This window comes from Geotrypetes seraphini, chromosome 2, assembly GCF_902459505.1.
Source record: "Geotrypetes seraphini chromosome 2, aGeoSer1.1, whole genome shotgun sequence".
NCBI classification, from domain to species: Eukaryota; Metazoa; Chordata; class Amphibia; order Gymnophiona; family Dermophiidae; genus Geotrypetes; species Geotrypetes seraphini.
In genome coordinates, this window is record NC_047085.1 from 404526552 (window position 1) to 404542296 (window position 15745).

A 15745-nucleotide genomic window follows, 5' to 3' on the forward strand; every position below is an offset into this window, starting at 1 on the left:
AGAAAAACCCTGATTCCATATGAATTTTTTTCTGTTTTCAAAACATTTGTACAGAATGGCTAGACTCTGTACGCATTAAGGTTGTCTGTGCGTTTGCCATTCAGCAGATGAAATAACTTTATTAGTTAAAATTGATCAGACACAGACAGAAGACAAAAACGTCGTTACAGAAACCTGTCTGATAAATAAAGGGCTTGAAGTTGTCAGTGAACGATGCTGTTACACTTGCCAGGCTCAGACGAGTCACAAGTTGAACGCAGCCCAACGCTGGAGGGGGGGGGGGGGGGGATCCATTAGCTGCCCTGAACTTTTATTTGCCTGGCAAACTTCAACCGTGTGCTCTGCACCCTGGCCCTTGCTTTAGGCCCTGCGGGTTGCCTTTCCCTCGTGAGATTTCGATGTATGCGGATAATATCTCGACCCAGAAGCCGATCTGGCACTACCCTACATTAGTGCAGTGACTTAGAATTCGTGTCTGCGCTGAGGTTTTGGAGGGAGTTCGCATGTGGTCAGCGCTGCGCTCCTAAGCCAACCCCCCGGCTCACATTACATACTATTTATAACATCTCTTAGCTGTTTCCCCCCCTTAAAGTAGTTCTCTGGGACCACCTTCTGTTGGCTTCAGCCTCTCCCACTCTTGGACATCTGAGCAGCTCCGTGAGAGCTCATCTTGGCCACTGAGATCGGCCCCTGGGCTGAAGACCTGGATTATCCGCGCCCTGCCCGAGTGTCCTCTCGGCGAAAGGCGTTTTTGCCGAAGGTGCTGCAGTTGGATCGTCGTCAGCTCTGTCGTCTGGGATCTAAGCCGTGCATGCCATGGATCACACGCTCTTCGGCTGCCTGCGCAGCCCCCACGCCACTGCCCAGAGTTTGCACCACTTCTCCCAGTCCTCTCTGACCCTCCACGGAAGGTCGGACCACATGTCGTACCCCGAGCTGTCCACTTCTGCGTCCTCTTGCATCATCGCCGGCTACCCCAACGAGGAGAGCATGTTCGGCAGCCAGCACCACCGAGGGCATCACCACCACCACCATACCCACCACCACCACCAACAGCAGCAGCACCACCACCAGCCCCTGCAGCCCAGCTGGCACATTCCTCAGATGTCCACCCCCCCTGCCGCTTCCAGACACAGCCTGTGCCTGCAGCCCGACTCGGGGCCCCCGGAGTTGGGCAGCAGCCCCCCGGTCCTGTGCTCGAGCTCGCCCGGCTTAAGCGCCAGTGCGCCCACGGGGGCAACGTGTATGCCGGGGGACTATGGCAGGCAGGCTCTCTCCCCTGCGGAAACGGAAAAGAGGCTCGGCAAGAGGAAAAGTGACAGCTCAGGTAAGCGAGAGCGTCGCCTTTATAGCTATGGCTCGAGGAGCATGCGCCGATAGGCCAACACGGTCACGAACGCGCACGTGGGCTCAGAAACTGTGAAAGGAACGGTCAATAGGCCAAGGAATCTGCATATGCAAATTAGAATTCTCTGGCTTGTGCTAGACTCTAGAGCGCCTGCGGGGGCCGGGGTGGCGAGTATATATCCAGCCGCTGTAGGGGGAACCTCACATTTTCCATTTCTCTACTGTCTAGTCAGTTCCCAGAGATTATTGTCCCAGAAAAAAAAAAAAAAAAGAAGAAGAAGAAAACAGGATTACTCGGGTCTTGAAAAGCATGAACATGTGCTAGGTCTCATAATCACTTGTCAACTGATTCTTTCCAAAGCAACATGTTTGCTGTTCCATAATCTTGGCAAAGAAGGTATGATTGATTTCAGGTTTTTTTTTTTGCGCGCGCGTGTGGGTGGGGGAGGGAGGGAGGGAGAGAGAGTTAGGAAGTTCCTGCAGTTTGAACAATGCTCCATTAGCAGAGCTATTGTTCTGAGTCAGTGTGCTTCCAGTTATTGCATAACACTGAATTTTGACTTATTGTCGTACATGTGGCTAGGAATCCCTGGGGAAATGTCAATGCAGATATACAGTTTGATTTCTGAAGAACTGCAATAAACAAGGGGGGGGGGGGAACAAACAACAACTTCCAGACACTTTGGAATTAGGGTCACCAGGTGTACACTACTTTCTTGACTGCTTAAGCAATCTGCAATGTGGCATAATTAGGATCAGCAGTCTCAATTAGGAGATGCACTTGCAAGATGAGTCGGAAACGGCTTTGTTGTTTTGAGCACTGATGTAACTGGTCTATGCCAACCACCGATTTATAATGACCAAGTTCTGGAACCTCTTTATTTCTACAAGAAGCACGAGCCTTTAGAGAATGTGAGGTAGCAGGTGAGTCACAGACAGCCTATAAACTATTATACAGCTTCACTCCCTTTAACTAACATAAAGCATCTTCCATCATCCATCATAAGAATGACCATTCCAGTGCAACCTTAACAGAAGTGGTTATATATGGATAACACATCTTCAAGGTTAGTTTAGCTGTTAAAACATCACAAGCAATTGAAACAACTAAGGTTAATGTTGGTTATATTATTAACAAAGGGAAAAGTGTCCATTCAATTGTCGAACAGTGTCAGAATATCCCTCTTTGGCTGTCTTTTAGTGCATTTCCTTCTATCACTCAGGGAATGAAGTGTGTGAAATGCAAACAGAAAATGTTTACTGTAATTAATCAAAAGTGTGGGATCCATTGGCTCACAATCAACCCTATCCAAAAATGCCCAGCAATATCAAATCTATATCTAAGTCATTTCCAGAATTACTTATATTATTATTCTAGCCCTTATAGACCATTACCTAATAATATTTTCACAGAATTGCTAGAAAATAATTCTCCGGAGTCTGTTACTTTAGCATTTTATTTCTGATTAGTGCCTTGCATTATTATTTATTTGAAATCAGCTAAAGTCATCCAGTAACTTTAGAACAGTGTATTTTGTTCCCAGGTTTATCCCTGCAGGGAATACGGTGCACCAGTACATTGTGCTATGTCATACCAACAGAAACTACATATTAGCTCTCAGTAATATATAACAGGCTGGATAATTTTTATGTGGTATATATCTGAAAGACTTATTTTTCATGTATTGTAATGCACATTACCTGTTTCTCATATTATATTCTATAGTAATTTTGTTACTTACAATTCCTCTGATATTATAATTTTATACCACTGAAACTTAAAAATAAAATTAAAAAACCCAAAACAATTTCAATAGTACAAAATGAAAACTCCTGGGAAGGCTGAGTCACTATCTCAATAACAGTGATCTCAATGCGAACTCTTCCCCAAATGGACTAGGTGATTATGATGAATGGATTTTATAGGAAAACGGGTACAATTATTTCTGGAAGCTCAAAAAAGAAGCACAAGGGGCCTTCAAGTTCCGAGCAATCAAAAATCTATTTATTAAAGGAAACTGACATAGGGCTCCTTTTACACTGGATTAGTGCAACGCTAGCCGAAAAACTACCGCCTGCTCAAGAGGAGGCGGTAGCAGCTAGCACGCATGGCATTTTAGCACGTTTTATTCTGCGCGTTAAGGCTCTAACGCGCCTATGTAAAAGGAGCCCATAGTTTGCATTTTGGCATGTCGTTTTGCATCAGGGGTCATTCAATGCAAATCACACAAGATTAGCCAAGCAAGTAACACCTAATATTGATGCTATCAACAATCAGTATCCTTGGTGTGGCGAAAATAAAAAGTGCACACATGGATACAGACTACTGAGCGTATTGAATGATCCCTGATGCAGGCGGACATGCCAAAACATGGACCTTGCCGGGTCCTTTAATAGACTTTTGGTTGTTCAGAACATGTAGGCCCTTGTGCTTCTTTTTTGGGGTAAGGGGTAAAACGCGGACCTCACGGACCTTACGGACCTCGCGATTCTAAAACTGCACGTCCTTAAAAATCTGAAGTCTGCGCCACTTGTAGTTTCTGGCTTTGACAGACCTCTATAACAATTTAGCTCTGACGGATCCTAATGCTTTTGCCTCCCTATGTTGAGACTAGCGGCAAAACTTTTGCCCTGAGGTCTGTGCCACTTTTAGTCTCAGCATAGGGAGGGAAAAGCATTAGGATCCGTCAGCGATTAAAATTGCATAAAGGTCTGTCAGAGACAGAGACTAAAAGTGGCGTGGACCTCAGATTTTTAAGGATGTACAGTTCAGATCCGTGAGGTCCGCGAGGTCAGATGCACTTCAGACCTTTGCACACATTTTTTAATCCTCCCCCCAAACCCAGATATTTGCCATCCAGTGTCATATCGTGTGGGCTCTCAGAATCAGCGCGGCGGGAGAGATCTGGAGGAATCGGGCTAATTAGCAAAAGCCACAGTGCGCCTCCTCCTTCCTTAGCCATTAGGGAAGGCAGAGCTGGGGGCCTGAGCTGAGCGTGCAGGGAAAGCGGTGGAATAAGCTAAAAGGCGGACTTGTCAGTGCATGGACCTCAGATTTTTAAGGACGTGCGGTTTTAGATCCGCGAGGTCCGTAAGGTCCATGAGGTCCACATTTTACCCCTTCCCCTTTTTTTGTGCTTCCTGTTTGGTCTCTCCATTTTGATTGCACAATTATTTCTGCACATGAAGAGCCATTGACTATTTTCAGGATTCATATTACTACCACACACAGAGGACTATTTTTTTAATCAAGTGATACTGAATGGATGGTAAACTCAACTCCAATCTCAGACATGTTATGAGATGGTGACATCAAGGGATTGTACAATGACAGGTTAATGCAAATAAAGCCCAATTGAACCCAACCAGTGTTCCTATCAGGAAATATCCAATTCAATTGGCCAGTTTTATCTTTTAGCTGTACGGGGGAAGGGGGAATAAAAATGCTCAAAGTATGCAATACAGATAAGTACTGTAAATAGTGTATGTGGCATATGCAGCAAGTAACAGGGAAACACAAGGGAGATCCTGCACAGCATATTATTTCTAATGTGTCATGTGTCTAGGGCACTTTTCATTTATTTAGTTTATTATTTATATTCTGCATATCCTATAATTCTATGTGGATTAAAAATTATTCAGGTAATCAAGCATTTTTCCCTACCTGTCCTGGCGGGCTCACACTCTATCTAATGTATCTGGGGCACTGGGGGAGTGGTGACTTGCTCAGGGTCACAAAGAGCAGTGTGGGATTTGAACCCACACCCTCAGGGTGCTGGGGCTGTAGCTCTAACCAATGCACCACACACTCCCAAAAATTGGGGGCACATTGTTGAGAAAGCAGTGGTTTATTCATAGGAAAGTCCGTGCTTGCGACATTCCATCATTTTACATAATTTAATTTTGCCATGCTATCTTTCAAATGCTCCATAAACGTAAGGTTAAAGGAATCTATATTTAGTCACGGAATTCTGAACATTTTACAGCACCGGATCAGAGAAGCTAATAGATATTATTTGAGGGGCCTGATTCAATAAACACATAGGGCTCCTTTTACAAAGCCGCACCAGCAGGGTTAACGCGCACACCTTTTCATCACGCGCTGGCCAAAAACTACCGCCTGCTCAAGAGGAGGTGGTAGCAGCTAGCGCGTCCGGCAGTTTAGCGTGCACTATTACGCGCGTTAAACCACTAGCGCGCCTTTGAAAAAGGAGCCCATAGAGAGAGTGAGATAAATCTTAGAGCTTCTCTGGGTTGCTAAATCCAGTTTCACTTAACCACCCCCAGTTTTGAAGATAAGTGGAGTTAGTATTTAAGCGAATGCTGAAATACAGCTACTGGATATTAGATGCTGAATGAACTGTGTGTAGACAACTCCCTGGCTCTATTAAAGTCTTCTTTTGTCATGGCTGCCTTGACTGCAATTTATGTCCATATTTATCTAAGAAAGCACTAGCTTCAGTGATTTTGAGAGGCATAGATTCATGCAATGCAAAGCATGCAGGGGAGAAGAAAAAGGTTTTCTATAAACTGCACTATGTGCAAGAAACATGGCAGCTCATATTTTTGAGGGTTAACGTTATAGAATGTTACTCTGGTGTTATAAAGCATTAGGTTGGTTACCAGTAGTCCACAGAGTGTCCTTTAATAGTTTGTCACTTTCTGGTCCTTAGGACATAACAGGAGGACTCCCCAGGATATCTTAGAAGTAGATTGAAACTTATCTCAAGGAAAACATTAAGCTCTTCAGGAGATCTTTTACTGGTACAGCCCTCTCCCTCGGAGAGTGTTAAATATGTTAACACTCAAACAGGCTTTTTCCTAGATTGTTCCTTTGTTGTGGTTCTCTGTGCAGAAATAACTACAGCTTGTTCAGAAATATCCTGTGTTTAAGAAACTGTTAAACCTCTTTTGAATAAGACTTTCTCTACTAATGATTTTTCAAAATGGAGTTCAAGCACAATAAGCATGAACTAATCCAATGTTTAGGCTTTAGAATGTTTTACACTGTGAATGTATAAATGTCTTTTTCTTCCATTGTTTGTTTAAAAAAAATGCTTGTCTTGCTGCTTTATATTGTTTTTATGTATATGTTGTATGTTTTATATTGTACAAGGGTGGTTTGCAAAGTTTGGTAAAAAAGCAAGTTAAACAACATACGGCCCCTGTTATCAAGCTGCGCTAGAGGTTTTTAGCACAGGCCAGAGCGGTAAATGCTCCAACGCTCATAGAATTCTCATGAGGGTCAGAGCATTTACTTAGTCCAGGTTTTTTTTTTGTATCGAAGGAAAATTAGCTTACGAAAAACTGGAAACTTTCCGTACCTAGTGTATAGTCCTTGATGGAGACTATCCCCCTCTTTTACAAACAGAGTTCGGGTTTTAGCGCCAGCAGTGGTGGTAACTGCTCCGACGCTCATAGGAATTCTATGAGCGTCAGAGCGGTATGTTGTTTGCCTTGCTTTTTTACCAAACTTTTCAAACCACCCTTGCTCATCGACTTGAATTATGTCAGTACACAACTAATATGTATTCATAAAAAAAAAAAATACTTGTGTTTCTTAGGAATACAGCTCATAGTTAATGAAGCAAGCAAAAATCAATTCATATGAAATGATTCTGGAAAATAGAAATAGATTATGGGCTTCTTTTACAAAGCTGCACTAGCGGCTGCCGCGCGGCAAACACTACAACGTCCATTAATTCCCTATGGACGTCGGAGTGATTACCGCAGCAGCAACTGTTAGCATGGCTTTGTAAAAGTGGGGGAGGGGGTATATGAGAGTACAGTTAGTTACCCACAATTACTTCCAAGGTCTTATAAAATACAACAGTGAAAAATAAGCTTAACCGTGAAAGCACAAGTACATGAAATTGTGCACATGGGTTTCTGCGTTCTTTGGAAATTACGTTCCATCAGATCACATTTTGACACTACAGCATTTCAGCTGTTGGTGCAGTCTTTAGTTTTATTGACTATAGATTAGTTAAGTTGTCTGGACCCAGAAGCACCTTCAAAAGTTCTGCATGTTACAAAACACAGCGGTTCGTCTGATTTTCAATTTAAAAAGATCAGGTCACAATCTACTTTCATAATTTGCATTGGGTTACCTGTGGAGGCACATATTATGTTTAAGTTAGGTTATTTTTGTTATAAGGCTTTTCACGGTTTGCAGCCTGGTTATTTACTAGATCACTTTGTATTTAACAATTCTCTTCGCTCTTCACAAAATCTGGCATTCTTTGTCTTTCCTCTGGCCAGAGGATGCTTGTTTAAGAAATTTCAGGGTAGATTGCTTTCTTACTAGGCAGCAATCTGTGAATCAGAAATTCATGTTTTTGTATTAATAAAAAATTAAATTCTACATCTTATCTCCAATTTAGAAAACTGCTTAATACCTACTTGTCTGAGAAATTTTTAGATGTATAGCATTTAAATATTCATTTTTGATAGTTGTTTCATAAATTGTGTGAGCTATACTTGTAATTCATTGTATATGAACAGTTTCTTTGATTGTTTGTTATCCGCATTAAACTGCAAGGTATTGCGGGATAGAAATAAAATTTTATGTTATGTTATACTCTGTGTAATCAGTCCCTGTTTTTCATTAAAATAATAATAGAATCACATTCACCATTCATATAAAAAGTGAAATAGAGAACACTGCTATATTAGATTAAAATATTTAATTTCTGCAGCAGCATTAATTTGTTGCTTGAAGTTTATTTGTCACGAAGGGACAATAATATCTTGAAAATGTGTATAATAAAAAAAGTGTGTCTGCTTGAAAATACTGAATTTTATATATGCATACCATATGGGTATCCATGAAAAAGCCATTCTAAGTAGAGAATGACAAAGGGGATCTGCCTCCATCCCCGTCCCATCCCCATGAGTTCTGTCCTTGTGCCTGTCCCATCCCTGCAAGCTCTGTCCTCATCTGCACTGCACACACCTCAAACACTTATGATTTTAAAGTGTTTGAGGCTTGTGCAGAGATGCGAGCAGAGCTTGCAGGAATGGGACAGGCACAGGGACAGAACTCACGGGGATGGGACGGGGATGGAGGCAGATCCCACGAGGACGGGGACAAATTTGTCCCTTTGTCATTCTCTAATTTTAAGTAGCACATTTACAGAGATTTCTGAAGCCCCATAACACTGCACAACAATTTTTTGGTTAAGTCTTGATTCCTGAAAAGTTTTTGGTGATTATGACAGGTACCAACTTGGTATGCTCAAATATGGTTTTGGTTTTACTGCATCACGTAAGAACTATGAGAAATAGACATTTTTATGTTTACTGACAATAAAATATATAGTCAAGTTTACGTTTCGCACAAGCGACTAAATGAAACAGAATTAAAAGTGTTTTGCTCCCGAGTTTCTTTTATATTCAGTGTCTGGTGCATCACGTTGTAGCATCCAACAATAGTCGGCAAGCATTGACGGATTCCAATTGCCCTGGTATCGTTTCTCCATCGTAGCTATGTCTTGATGAAACCTTTCACCGTGCTCGTCACTCACAGCACCGAGATTTGCGGGGAAGAAGTCCAAGTGTGAATGGAGGAAATGAATCTTGAGTGACATATTGCACTTCATTCTCTTGTATGCTTTGAGAAGTTTGTCTACCAGCTGAATGTAGTTTGGGGCTCTGTAATTGCCCAGAAAATTGTCAACAACGTCTTTCAAGGCTTTCCAGCCAATTTTTTCCGGCCCAACTAACAGATCTTCAAATCGCTTGTCACTCATAACATGTCTGATCTGGGGGCCAACAAAAATACCCTCTTTGATCTTGGCATCAGTTATTCTTGGGAACATCTGTCTTAAATAACGAAAACCTTCCCCTTCCTTGTTCATTGCTTTCACAAAATTCTTCATGAGTCCCAGTTTAATGTGAAGAGGAGGCAAAAATATCTTTGTCGGGTCAACAAGCGATTCATGTGCTACATTTTTCTGTCCTGGAACTAACTTTTTACGGAGTGGCCAGTTCTTTCTAGAATAGTGCGACTCTCTGTCTCGGCTGTCCCATTCGCAGATGAAACAGCAGTACTTTGTATAGCCAAGCTGCAGTCCTAGTAACAGAGCAACGACTTTGAGGTCTCCACAGATATTCCAGTTATACCTGGTATACTGGACATACTTTAGTAACATTTCCATATTCTCATATGTTTCTTTCATATGTGCTGCATAGCCAACAGGTACTGAAGGATAAACGTTGCCATTGTGCAACAGAACAGCTTTCAGGCTTAACATTGACGAATCAATGAAAAGACGCCACTCTTCCGGGTTGTGATCACAACCAAAGACCGAGAACAATCCTTCAATGTCACAACAGAAACAGAGAGTGTCGACTTGTGCAAAAAATTTGGTTATATCATGATGCCGGTCTCGAAACACAGAAATTTTCGTACCTGGTGATAGCAAACACCATTCCTGCAGTCTCGAACCTAGCAGCTCAGCTTTTGCTTTTGACAGACCCAAATCTCTGACCAAATCGTTCAATTTGGACTGTGTTATCAGATGTGGATCGCCTGATGAGGATGGTTCAAAATCCGGGTCAATGTCACTGTTAGAACCCTGCACTGCAGTTTCTTCATCTGGTTCGTCTAAGGTCCAATCCTCTGGTGGTTTCGGAACTGGAAGACTGTCATCATGTGGCATGGGTCTCATTGCTGAAGGCAGATTAGGATATTCAATTGACTTCTTGTTTTTGGCAGAGAAACCAGACACATTAGTCAAACAGAAATAACAGTCCGTCACATGGTCTTTCTGTTCTCGCCATATCATCGGAACAGCAAATGGCATCGTCTTTCGAGTACCTCTGAGCCAGGCTCTCAGACTAACAGCACATGTCGCACAGCAAATGTGAGGCGCCCATTGCTTGTCTTGATCACCTATTTTGCAGCCAAAATACAGATGATAGGCTTTCTTTACAAGGGCAGTCATCGAACGTCTCTGAGGCGTAAGTGTATATTCCCCACAGATATAGCAGAATGTGTCGCGGCTGTTACGACACCGACGAGACATATTGCCCGACACCAAAACGTCTATAGCATCAAGCTTACTTACTGTTATATTGCTACAGCTACTATACTACTATACTTTACTATACTGATACTATATACACACACGGACTATCTATATTAACCAAATGAGCAGGATCGGTGTATGGAAGCCACCATTATAGCATGGTGAGACAGCGCAAGCTCGTTCAGACCTGCCCAGACATGCCCAGGATGTCATCTTCCATAAAACAGCTTCCAACCTGGCTAGATTTTATGCATGGACATACCCAGGCGGCACAAACCGTTGTTGATAAGACACTTATGGGAGAAAAAATTGTTTGCATCCAAATATAAGAAAAAATCACGACAAAATTGAAGATTTCTCTGAAATGGTACGTGATGGGTAATTTTTGATGTAATATTCATGATCAGCACCCAAAATTCTATAAGAAACACCCAGCAGTGTTCAGGAAGCAAAAACTTTGTTGTGCAGTGTAATGTATAGTGTAATATACGTATACAGTGTTATACTAGTCTGGAGTGGATAAGTAGCCTAATGGTTAGTGCAGTGGGCTTTGATCCTGGTAAACTGGGTTTGATTCCCACTGCAACTCCTTGTGACCTTGGGTGTCACTAACACTCCATTGCCCCAGGTACAAAACTTAGGGCCCTTTTTTTTACAAAGCTGTGGTAGTGATTCTCCCACAGCATATGTACCATAGCTTTGATAAAGGGGCCCTTAGATTGTGAGCCCATTAGGGCAGGTACCTGCATTTAGACACTGATCCTATAAACTCCACCTAAAGTAAGGTGCCGATATCGGCACAGAATCTATAAAATGTAGGCGCCCGTTATAGAATCACGCTCAGTGTCCTAATATTTAGGCATCCCAAATTTATGCCAGAGTTTTCTATGCCTAAAGTTAGGCATGGATATCAGAGCCTACCGGCACCTGATTCACAAAGAGGCACCTAACTCGAAAGCACGCCCCTAATCCACCCCTAATTATGCCCACTTTTAGTGTAGGCACTTTGAGATAGGTGCCTACTTTTTATAGAATAAAGATTTTTGAGTTAGGTGCCTAACTTTCAATGTCGTCCAATTAAAGACAGAGGTGTTGAGTGCCAATATCGGCACCAATTAAGCCTAATATTGGTGCCTAACTTTAGGCAGACTTTATAGAATTGAGGCCATAATGTGTACAGCACTGCTTTGGAGCTAGAAATGGTTAGTAGCAGTGGTAAATAATGTGTCACAAATGTTATTGCAACTCTGTTGTGGTAAGGACAAAAAAAAACCCCCACCAAGCTGGTTGTTAAGACACTGATAATGTCTAAATAAGCAGTTCTTTATGATCAAGCACCTTGGGGCAAATTTTAACTATGTATATTCCTGGGAGAAATCTAAAATCAGAGTTACTCATGCAATTGATTGTTGACGATGTTAGATAAATGGCAACAGCCAGGGCAGGATTAATTCTTCAGTGGGCCCTAGACACCCAAGCCTACTGGGCCTCCTGGACTTGCCCCTCTATGGCCCTGTCCCCTCCCTGCCTCTGCCCTCCTATGTCCCCCCCCCCAGCTCCAGAAGTTCAAGTAGCACCTTCTTCTTACTTCTTCATTATTCAGTGCAGCCGAATTTGCAGTCTTCAAAAGGCCACGGCCAGTGGTTCCTACACGCTGCCCACAGCTGACCCAGAAGCCTTCCTTCTATTGCAAAATCCCAGCATCAGAGGAATGGCTTCCGGGTCAGCTGCGGGCAGCATGTAGGAACCACCGCCCGTGACCTTTTGAAGACTGCGAGTTCAGCTGTGCTGAATAATGAAGAAGGCAGGAGGAGACAATACTTGGACGCCTGAAGCCGGACACAGAGGCAGGTACACTGACGTCATCAGAGCATGCATCATTCTGGGGGCCCCCTGAACTCTTTGGGCCCAAGGCATGTGCCTACTTGGCCTACCCTTTAATCCTGCCCTGGCAACAGCACAATCTTTTTTTTTCTATTGCAGCGGCAAAACTGTGGAAGAAGCTGCCAGGTACAATGCGGTTCCATAAGATATGGGTCAGTTCCGTAAGATGCTTAAAACGTGTTTATTTGTGCAGGCATTTATGGGCTAGTTGTTATTAAGAAACAGTCATGCAAGGAGATGAAGGAGCAATTATTAAAATGAAAATGTGTGAAATATTTGTCTGTGTAGAATGTAACGTTTGGTCTTTTTGAATTTTATGTACTTAGGTTTTAAGCGGGTGATAGAGGTATAATATGATATACAGTTGATATGATTATGATAGAGGTTTATATAATTATTTATAAAATAAATAAATGCATATTTACCCCTTTTATGAAATTAAATTACCAACTGCAGTACTTAACAAAAATATGCTGAATATAAGCAAAGAACAATTACAGCAATAAATGTATTCAAATAACAGAACACATTATGGCAGTGTATGCTACTTACGCGGTCAACACGATATACACTAAATCATCTTAATAGATGGCATTGGATGTAAGTGGAGGAAATATATAGACAGATAAGATAGGGGTCCTTTTACTAAGGCGCGCTAACCGTTTTAGCAGACTATAATGGACGTGTTAGAGTTTAGCACGTGCTAATATTTAGTGTGTGCTAAAACGGCTAGCATGCCTTAGTAAAAGGACCCCATAGTTTGACTGGATAGAAATAAGAGTGACTAAGGAAAAATTGCACATTGGATGGTGCAGGAAAATGATCTCAACTAGAGTAGAGTGGATGCAGTGGCATAGTAATGGGGGGGGGGCAGGGAGGCAGTTTGCCCTAGGCGCCGCCTTGGTGGGGGGCACCAGCACCCATCCTCATATCCACCCCCCACTACCAAAAGCGCATCACTTCCCTTCCCCCGCACCTCTTTAACATTCGCTGTGTGAGCAGTAACCCCAACCTGCTGCTCGCGCCAGCATCGGCTCTTCCTCTGATGTCACTTCCTGGACCCACGCCTAGGAAGTGACATCAGAGGAAGAGCTGACATTGGCGTGAGCAGCAGGTTGGGGTTCCTGCTTGTGCCGGGAATGTTAAAGAGGTACAGCAGGAGGGGTGGGGAAGGGGTGGATGGGAGGGGGTGGAGAAAATGGCAGGTGAGGTGCGCCACCACCCCGTGTGCCTCTCATCCTTGCTACAGCACTGAGTGGATAAGCAAGTCCTGCTACAGTATGTATAACTATGTGTTAGTCCTTGTGTGTGTGAGTCAGTTAATCACAACCTTCAGAGCTTTTGTTTTTAGACATTGTGCTGATATTAACTTGATTCAAAAGGCCCAAAATATAGCAAGAGAAATGGTCACAAGTGCCTGGTAGAGTCACAAAAGTAGCAAGATTCCATGCTACTTAAACCCAGAGATAAGTTGTGGATTTCCCCTGGTCTACCTTAAAAATGGTTTATAGGCTTCACCTCCAGGAAAATGAATTATTAGAGAATAAACCAGAGAATATTATAATGCCTCTGTATAGCTCCATGGTGAAACCACATGTGTAGTATTCTGTGCAATGCTGGTTGGTATATCTTGGAAAAGATGTAGTGGAACTGGAAAAGATATAGAAAAGGGCAACCAAAATGATTATGGGGATGGAATGACTCGTATGAGGAAAGTCTAAAGAGGCTAATGTTCTTCTGCTTGGAGAAGAGACAGCTGAGGAGAGAAATGATAGAGGTCTTTAAAATCCCAAATGGAGACACAAATCAATTATTTACTCTTTCAAGAAGTGCAGACTAGGGAATATTACAGAGAGCACATAAGCAGGAGAAAATATTTTTTTTCACTCAATCTATTTTTTTTTTTGTCCATGTGCTAAATCTGTTAACACATCTTTGCAAAAGGGAACCTAAATATGCTGTTCTATACTAAACCAAACCAGTATACAGGTATATCACCTAGGAATGTATCATTTGAAACAACACAGGGAATGTTAGTGATATTTCCCATGTCGTTTCATATGCATTTAAGGGAGGAAGGGGTGAGACCCTGACCAAAAAAGATAAGTTGTTGGTTACATGGAAGTGATAGCATGACTAGTTAAACAATTCTGGAAAATGGATCATGAAGATAAGGGCTGTGAAAGCAGGAATAATATACCCTGAAGGCCTTCTGAAGATCGAAGAAAACAGATAAATACTGTATAATGAAAATACAAGGAAAAAGTCACTGTAGATTTGATAGCTTGACTGGGTTGAGGATTATTTAAGATGAAGCAACAGGAACCCCCCCCCCCCCCCGAATGAATTTTCCGCCATATAATTAATAGTGCATGCTGTTAATGAAAGTACCTTGAAAAGAAAATAATAAAAATAAATAAAACAGAATATGAAAAACTCTCAAGCAACATGGGAAACTAACGAAGCAAACAATTTTTTACCTGCATTCCTCTAGTATCACCACTCACAATAAACTATTATGAACTGAGCTACATAGAAAATTTAAGAATAGCTTGTGAAACTGCAATAATGTTGGAACGAGTCCAGTAAAGTACAATGTCATTGCTTAATGTCTGTCCATTTAAGACTAATTATCTGCATATTTTGGTAGTGTAATTGCACCCATTCTGAAGAACTATATTTTCTGGTGGTCATCATATTATGTTGAGTCTTAAGATAATTCTTTTTTTAAAATTGAAATCAAAGGTAAATCAAATTCTGAGAGGATGATAACATTAAATAAACAAGATACTTATCGAAATATAATCCAAATATTGGTAATAAAGAAGAAAATGGAAGGAGAAAACAGAATCAAACAATAGAAATCTTAGGGCTCCTTTTACAAAGGTACGCTACGGGTTTTACCGCATGCACCGGATTAGCGCGCGCAATAGCGCGCACTAGCCAAAAATCTACTGTCTGCTCAAAAGGAGGCAGTAGCGGCTAGCGCACGCGGCATTTTAGTGCACGCTATTCTGTGCGTTAAGGCCCTAGCGCGCCTTTGTAAAAGGAGCCCTTAGGCTAAAAGTCCTACATGCGAGGGGCCACTGAAAAGTTCTCAGCCCAACCAAGAAGAGAATGATGAGCCTTGAAACTAATAAATTATTCCACACTTTTCTTGACCCTTTTTATTTCAGCGATATGAAATGAAATGAAATGAAAAGTGTGGAATAACTTGTAAGCTTCATGGCTCCACATCATTCTCTTCTAGATTGGGCTGAGAGCTTTTTAACAGCCCCTCATATAGTCTGTTCAAAAGAACAAATTGCTTTTTTTATTCCATTTAGTCTCAGTTCTCAACTGGTGTTAAATTAACCCTTTTAACTTCCTGAGAATGTATAAGCTTTTCTAAATGTAAGGGATCCAGAAAATAATGCTGCTTCCCCTGAAAGTTTACCTGAAATATTCTAGGAATCATCAGGAAGAAAGTGATGCCAAGAGAT

At 42.0% G+C, this 15745-nt stretch overlaps 1 protein-coding gene across 1 annotated transcript in view; it reads left to right on the top strand.

Annotated features, from left to right (window-relative positions):
- Positions 1-230: 230 nt before the first annotated feature.
- The window catches only part of MEOX2 (mesenchyme homeobox 2), a 145030-nt gene continuing 129515 nt past the window's right edge, over positions 231-15745 (top strand). The window contains exon 1 of the mRNA XM_033930978.1: positions 231-1327. Coding sequence (XP_033786869.1) covers positions 817-1327 — 511 coding nt within the window. The 5' untranslated portion in view covers positions 231-816. The remainder of the gene's footprint in view (positions 1328-15745) is intronic.